Here is an 8,236-nt window from a genome sequence, read left to right as displayed (position 1 = left end):
CATCCACAGCTCTGAACAAGGCGGCTCCTGCCTTTGAACCCTCATCTTTTAACAACAGAATCATACCTGCAGCAAACGGTTGTGATGAGGATTCATTAAGTATGTGAAGGGGAATGTGTTTGTTTTTGGTAATAAATAGTCATAATGACGAGTTACTACTCAAGTCTGGAGGTTTTTCTGCCCTCCTTGCGATCATAGGACTCCAACCGTTCACTAACAGGAAGGGTCAAAGTGATCAGTCTCCAGGTTCTTCAATAAATAATATTTATTGAGACTTGCTATGAACAACCCATCATCCTCCATCCTTAGAGATAATAAAACCCATGTGCTCTCTAATCCCAAAGAGCTCATAGACTAGTTGGTGGCAATGAACACAAAGCAATTTTAAAAGAAATTAAACGGTGTCCACAACACAGGCCAGACATAATCAGCAGCGGACAGCACTGCTTTCCAATGAAACAAGGAGGCCACAGACCAGGCAAGTCCGGTGCCGGGGGTGGGGGTGCTGGAATAATCACAGGGAGGCAAGGGCACCTGGTGGGGGCGTGAAGACAGAGGCCACGACCACCCTGGGCAGGGTCATCCGCAGGAAGTCCAGAGGTGAGAAAAGGGAAATGCAAGCTGCCCTGCCTTGAGGAGAGACATCAGAAGCCCTAATTTATAAATGCTCGTAGGGACTATTTCAAGAGGCAGCCACTGGGAAGTGTGCAGAGATTCAGAGATAAATCAGGGTCACTGCAGAGGGACTAGACCAGACACATCCACTGCCCTTCTTGCCTGTTGCTGGACACCCCCCTCCCGAAAGGGGGCTCCTCTGCCCCTGGATACCCCACAGCTCAGAGAAGACACCCACCATTCTGTCCCCTGGGGGAGACACATGTGGACGTGGTCAGAGCAGGTGCCCGGTGGGCTGGTGTGGGGACAGGGCAGCTGGAAGCACGGCCACAGCCTGAGAGCCCCGGGGGCCAGATGGGCAGAGACCCGATGCCAGGGTCAGCTTGTCAGCACCGTCAGCACCAACCCCAGAGCTGGGCTGTCTCAGCCAGAACCCCCCTTCCCTCTCCGGTCCATGATGAGACACCGGGAAAGGACCACCTACCCGTAAACTGTGGCTGTGAGGCTCAGTGAGCAGCTAATACACAAGCACCTAAGAGAGTGTCCGGGCAGGCAGAGGTGCTGTGGGCCCCCGCTTCTGCCCCACAGACGGGACGCTCACTGTTGACATCTGGGCCCCTGCCGAGGAAGATTTCCCTGAGGCCTTCATGCCATGAGCTTAGTCCACACGAGAGGCAGCTTCTGAGCTGAAACAGCCTTCCGTATCGAGCCAGCTCAGGGGCCAGACGCACATGAAGACACCTGCATAAGACTCCAGAGCCGCGACTGCACCGCTTCCAGCGTGCGATCCTCTCAGACATCATGGAGAAAAAAGTCATCTCTGACACACCCTTTCTGAACTCGACCACAGAATCCATGAGCATGATGACGGTTTTGTACACACACACACACACACACACTGTCTGACTCTTCTCTCGCCGGCATGGTTTCTGATGAAACATCCCATGTTCCTCTCATCCCTTTCCTGTAGCTGTGGTATATTTGCGGTGCTTTCCAGATTTTGTTTTTGCTGTTCTGCAGTTTGAATGTGACGTGCCCAAGTGTTGATTTTCTGGCCTTTCTGCACTTGGCATCCCCCCAGCATCTCTGATTTGTGGTCTGCTTTATGTCATTACTTTTGGGAAATTCTCAGCTATTATTTCAAATCTTGCTCCGTCTTCTCCTCCAGTTCCCAAATGCGGAACATCACACCTTTCTGTAACTGTCCCTGGATATTTTCTTCTGATTTTTTTGTTCTTTTTTTCCTCCTTGGATTCCTGTTTGGGATATTTCTATTGACCCATGTTTAGACGCTCAGTCCAGTCTACTGAACGGCTCCTCAGAGGCATTCTTCATGTCTGCCCCAGGGTTTTGATTCTTTCTTATGGTTTTCACATCACTCCCATCGGCTCTCTCACACTGTCCACCATTTCCACTAAAGCCCTTAGCATGTTAACCAGAGTAGTTTTGAAACCCTGGCTCCGCAACCTCCAGCACCTCTGCCCCATCCATAGCTATTTTACACTTCATATATGATCAGTGTATTTCACACATTCAACTAGACCCCAATAAAACTGTGTCTAAAAAAAAGGAAAATCAGGTTCCTACTTACAATAGAGAGAATTAGTTACAGAACATACAAAAATAATTTTATCACTGAAAAAGCAGAAAAAGTTCACCAGCAGGACATTTTTATATTATTTGTTGAGAATCAATTCAGAGCTAGAAGACGTTAGTAATACACATGCATTGTAGAAAATGATTTTATTTTAGCAAATAAAGAGAACTTACCCACCTAGCCAAATAAATGCTGCTTTCCCCAAAACAAGACTGTGAGAATAAAAAGTCTTACTCTGGCGCGTGGCCCCCGCTCAACACAATTTTTGGACTGTTTCCTGGATTTGAAATTGCCTTCAGTACCCACTTATGAGGAACATAAGAAAACTACTTTTATTGTTTTATGATCACACCTGGTAAATGAAATCCTTATTACATTTCCCACTTTAAAGCCAGGATTTATAAAATGTATCTGACCAACAACCCAATTTTGACAGTATAAACTCTGCCTTTGACAACTGCCTTCATGACATTTTTAAGTCAACCACTGTTATTATCATTCTTGTATTTTATAGGACAAAAAAGAAAGGAAGGGATGTATCAAACATGTCAGGTTGCATTTTTAAAAAACTGCACATTTGTACATGTTGTTCTATTTACACTGGAGAACAGGCTCTCCCCGCCTTCAGGCGCAGCGGGTGCACGTGTCTGAGGCCCTTCTGCAGATGCAGCCCTGGCACACGTGGCATGGCCCATGTGGCCACAGAAGCAGCAGCTCTTCCCGCAGGAGGTGCACTTGCAATCTCTGCATTTGCAAGAGCCAGCACACGTGCAGGACCCACCCACGGTGCAGGAGCAGTTGGGATCCACGGCTAACTGAAGCAGGGCTGGGGTCCAGAGATGACTGCACAAGGATGGCGAGGATGTCAAAGGGGCGTGCTCTTAGTGACTGTTTTCTCAAGAACATGATCTTGGAACAAAATTGGCTTTGCGTTTCCTCCCATGGGAACATACAATGACAGAAAATCAGACAATTTAGGATAAAACTACAAGTTGGTAAGTGGAAGAACTAGTATCTGAAGTGGGAAAACAAGGTTTGCAATAAGCATGAAGCTGATGTGGGGAAAAACATTACTACAAATTCCCTCATCTTACCAGCATTCACTTGATCCAACACTCTCCTTAACTGTTTCTATTATCTTGGTTGTATGATATTAGACACATTAAAGGAACATCTGTAGGAGCACTCATGTTATACAGTGTGAGAACTAGAACACACACCCGTATGCCCAGTGTTCAGATCAGGATGGCACCTGTGTGCCCACCATCCAGATTAGGACTGGCCCCCGTGTGCTCACCATCCAGGTCAGGGCCGGCACCTGTGTGACCACCATCCAGGTCAGGGCCAGCGCCTGTGTGCCCACCCTCCAGATCAGGGCCGGTGCCCGTGTGCCCACTGTCCAGATCAAGATCGGTGCCCATGTGCCCAGTGTCAAGATCAGGACTGGCACCTGTGTGCCCACCATCCAGATGAGGAATGGCATGGTGCCAGTCTCAGCTCTTCCTGATCTCACCATTTCCTTCACCCCAGCCCCATTCCTGGCCCACAGACGACCATTCGGAATGTTGGGTTTCATCCCACGAAATACGAGGCTACAATCACATGCAAGGCTGGATGGCTCATGCCTCATGAGGTTTCACATGGCCCAACGGTTGCACACAGCTGCATGTGACTCATCCAGCTTCTGTTATGTCACATTTCGCTGTGTAGACGTACCAAGATTTGCTTTCCAGCCCCTGGTGTTGTGTGCTGGTTGTTCCGTGTTTGGTGCCATGACCTTGAACATGTGCTCTTTGCAAGCCCATGGACTAGAGCTCGCCAGGCTCCCCTATCCTTCACTATCTCCTGGAGTTTGCTCAAATTCATGTCCATTGAGTTGGTGACGCTGTCTAACCATTTCATTCTCTGCCGCCCCCTTCTCGTTTTGCCTTCAATCTTTCCCAGCATCAGGGTCTTTTCAACTGAGTTGGCTCTTTGCATCAGGTGGCCAAAGTATTGGAGCTTCAGCATCAGTCCTTCCAATGAATATTTAGGGTTGATTTCCTTTAGGATTGACTGGTTTCATCTCCTTGCAGGCCAAGGGACTCTCAAGAGTCTTCTCCAGCACCACAGTTCAAAAATATCAATTCTTTGGCACTCAGACTTTTTTATGGTCCAACTCTCACATCCATACATGACTACTGGAAAAACGATAGCTTTGACTATTTAGACCTTTGTCAGCAAAGTGATATCTCCGCTTTTTAATACTCTGTCTAGGTTTGTCCGTTTTCCTTCCAAGGAACAAGTGTCTTTTAATTTCATGGCTGCAGTCACCATCTGCAGTGATTTTGGGGCCCAAGAAAATAAAATTTGTCATTATTTCCACTTTTTCCCCTTCAGTGATGAGACTGGATGCCAAGATCTTAGTCTCCTCTTTCACCCTCATCAAGAGGCTCTTTAGTTCTTCACTTTCTACCATTAGGGTGGTGTTATATGCATATCTGAAGTTGTTATTTCTCCCAGCAATCTTGATTCCAGCTTGTTTCATCCAGCCTGGCATTTCACATGTACTCTGCATAGAAGTCAAATAAGCAGAGTGAAAATATACAGCCTTGTCATACTCCTTTCCCAATTTTGAACCAGTCCATGTTCCACGTCCAGTTCTAACTGTTGCTTCTTGACCTGCACACAGGTTTCTCAGGAGACAGGTAAAATGGTCTGGTATTCCCATCTCTTTAAGAATTTTTCAGTTTTTCTTTTAATGCTCTTTCACATATAATGCTGGAATTGATTCTCCTTCTGTTGTGAGATGTGGGTGTGTTAGTTGCTCAGTCATATCTGACTCTTTGTGACCCCCATGGACTATAGCCTCCCAGGCTCCTCTGTCCATGGGATCCTCCAGGCAAGAATATCCCTACTCTAGGGGATCTTCCCAACCCAGGGATCAAACCTGCATCTCCTGCACTGCAGGACTCTGAGCCACCAGGGAAGGCCTTGTTGTGTGAGACAGGGATCCAATTTTACTATCTTCCTCCACGTGAATAACCAGTAGTAGTAGAACCATTCATTTCCCCCCACTGATCTGTGACTATATGAGCTGAAATGTTTCAGGTTTTCATTTATGCATGAATCGACTTTGCTATCTTTCTGTTATACTGGTCAATTTCCCACTCTATGCAAACCCCTCACTCTGCATACTACAGCCCTGCCAGACTTGAGGTAAATTTTTTCTTCTCTTTTCTCGCTTCCTCTTTTATCTTCTTGGGCATCTTGTTAACCCTGGCCTTTGCTCTTTCTAATAAAACTTAGGGACCACACTTTCCAATGCCTCAAAAAAAACCCTGGGTGATTTGGACTGGAACTGCATACTTGCCAATATGGGGAGAACTGACACTTTTATAATATTGACTCTTCCTATTAATAAACCTGATGGTCTGTCATTTTATGTCTTTTCTAATGTCTATGTTAAAGTTTTAAAATATTTAAAACATGGTTGATTTTAATCCTTTTTATTTTTGTCACATATTCAAAAAAGCAAAAACTTCTCAGATAACAGGTGATATATTTCAATGGTTCTGAAATTTCAAAAACTATAAAAAGAAATACAATAAAAACTCACTTCTACCCCATTCTCATTTACCACATTTCCTGGCCCCTCACAGTAACCATGTCTAATCATTTCTTTTTTATCTTTCCAAGGTGTTTTTCTTTGTGGTTAGCATTGAAATTTCTCTATAAATATTTAATAACCTAAAGACTTAACTCTCTCTCAAACCCCAGTAGAAAAAAAACAGATATTTAAAACCCAAGCTCCAATCAGACGTAACTTGGTGCAGATGTGTGCCAAGTATGCTGGTCCATTTGAAACCATGCCTTCGTGACTTTTTCTTCTTACAGAACATCCTTGTAAAGGTCCCTTTACATTTTCAGTCCTGGGTGTTCAATGGAGGGACTGATGTTGAAGCTGAAACTCCAATACTCTGGCCACCTGATATGGAGAGCTGACTCATCTGAAAAGACCCTGATGCTGGGAAAGATTGAGGGCAGGAGGAGAAGGGGACAACAGAGGATGAGATGGTTGGATGGCATCACCGACACAATGGACATGGGTTTGGGTGGACTCCAGGAGTTGGTGATGGACAGGGAGACCTGGTGTGCTGTGGTTCAGGGGTCACAAAGAGTTGGACACAACTGAGCAACTGAACTCAACTGAACTGAACCCCTCAGGGGAGGGGTGCTGGTGAAAGCTGCTTCTGTTTATCCACAGGCCATCACTTCACACTCATTCCTGAAGGAGTCCTGCTGAGCACAGAATCCTAGTTATTTTCTCTTCACTCAGAAGAACTTGGCATATTTTCACATAGTTGAACTACTGGAGAGAGATGGACTTTCTCAGTTCCAGTTCCAAGATTTCCCAGGCAGCACTGTGATGGCCATGTCTGGGCTGGTGGAGCATGCAACAGCTCGCCCAGCACACAGGTGGGAGGATGGGGTTGTGGGGCAGTGGTGACAAGGGGCCTGGCAGCACGGAGTCAATGAGCTTGGCCCAGGTAAACTAGTCTCCAAATTATAGCTAAAATTTCCCAGCATATCCCTATCGTTGGGAGGGGGGAGAAAGGGGTCCTTCTCACACACTGTAGCACCCTCTGGGTACCACGGACACCTGTGTGCTGGCTTGACGGGACTCAGGAACTGCCCTCATCATGGGATAAGCCCTGCCCTCCCCACCTGCTGGCCCCAGCTCGACAGTCACCACGAACCCCATGGAACCAGACTCCCATGCGCTCGTCCGGGGGTGCCTGGCGCACATGGAGTAAGCCACCCTTCCCAAAGCCTGGCCAAGCCGCCTCCATCATGGACGCCCTCCACACCCGGTCACGCTTCTCGAGTGGCCAAAACCTCGCTCTTGTCTCTCTCATTTCATGACCCTCTCTTCAGCCTTGACAGGAGGCTCCGATTTGAAGGTGCTCTCTCTGGAGGCCCTGTCCAGCCCAAAAGGCACACAGCCCGCAAGGCACCAAAGGGTGCTCAGTCTACCTGCATGCTGGCCCCAGGCTGCTTCATGTTCTTAGGTATCTGGTATTAAACTCAGAGCACTTTTGTGAATTCATTTTCAGCCTCTTCATACAACAGAGACGCACAACATGCTGATGTAAAGCAGAGGTGCTCCCAATGTAGGGAATAATTTCCTTGACTCCCCATTTATTCAGTGAAAACAGAAAGCCTGTGGACAGTGAGGGAGACACACCTTGGTGGCATTTTGATGAAATCAAAGCAATACAAGTCTTGCCTTCTCAGTTCTTTATACTAATACGAACTTTAAATGCAACTGGAGGTGTAATTATGAAATCTAGGTAATACTCACATTTTCAAAGAGCAGGATAAGGCAGAAATTGTGGAGAAGCTCTACGCTCTGGGGACTGAACGTGTGCCTGCAGCCCACAGGACTGGGCAAGTCCTACTGGTCTGGGGCAGGGCTGGAGGACACGCCGGGCAGGGCCCTGCCACCTGCCGGGTTCCCAGGAGCCACCTGCCACGGCTCCCTTGGCAGATGCAGCTCCACCCACGTGGCTGAGAACAGAACAGTGAGCAGGGCCACGGCCAATCCCAGCATGCATTCAACACAGAAAACAGGCCCTCTCTCTGTAACAGGTCACTTGCTATAACTGCAATTGTTTTCAACTTTCAAACAAGCTTAACTATAGTAAGGACAAGACAAATGTCTTATGAAACGGAGGAACTTTGGCAAAGGACTGTAGTTTGTCAAGTTATTAACTCCCTTCAGAAATTTTGGGGTGGTGATGCAGGAATGGAGAAATGTAATGTGGTTTATTTAATTATAGTATAACAGAAAATAAAACACAATTGAGCTTTGAAGTCTAAAAGTAAAGTTTTTCAAATGGGCAATACTATAATAAACTTGTTCACTTTCTACATGATTGTGATGTTCAGTAGCCATTAATAATGCTTTACCAAAGCAAAAACATGAAAAAAAAGCCAAATAATTTTTTAAAACTCCTAATAACAACACTTTTGCAACAATAG

General features: G+C 46.5%; 1 protein-coding gene across 1 annotated transcript; it reads right to left on the bottom strand.

Moving 5' to 3' along the window:
- Nucleotides 1-2,776: 2,776 nt before the first annotated feature.
- On the bottom strand, nt 2,777-3,633 carry LOC120868600 (metallothionein-like). Its single transcript, XM_040247317.1, is given in 3 exon segments — nt 2,777-2,889; nt 2,892-3,092; nt 3,510-3,633. Coding segments are annotated over 3 exon segments (378 nt in total). The 3' UTR covers nt 2,777-2,836.
- Between the last annotated feature and the right edge of the window lie 4,603 nt (nt 3,634-8,236).

The sequence above is a fragment of the Oryx dammah genome, unplaced genomic scaffold, assembly GCF_014754425.2.
Source record: "Oryx dammah isolate SB20612 unplaced genomic scaffold, SCBI_Odam_1.1 HiC_scaffold_10, whole genome shotgun sequence".
Lineage (NCBI taxonomy): Eukaryota > Metazoa > Chordata > Mammalia > Artiodactyla > Bovidae > Oryx > Oryx dammah.
Note: the sequence above shows the minus strand (reverse complement) of the source record. Positions and strands in the feature narration are given on the sequence as shown.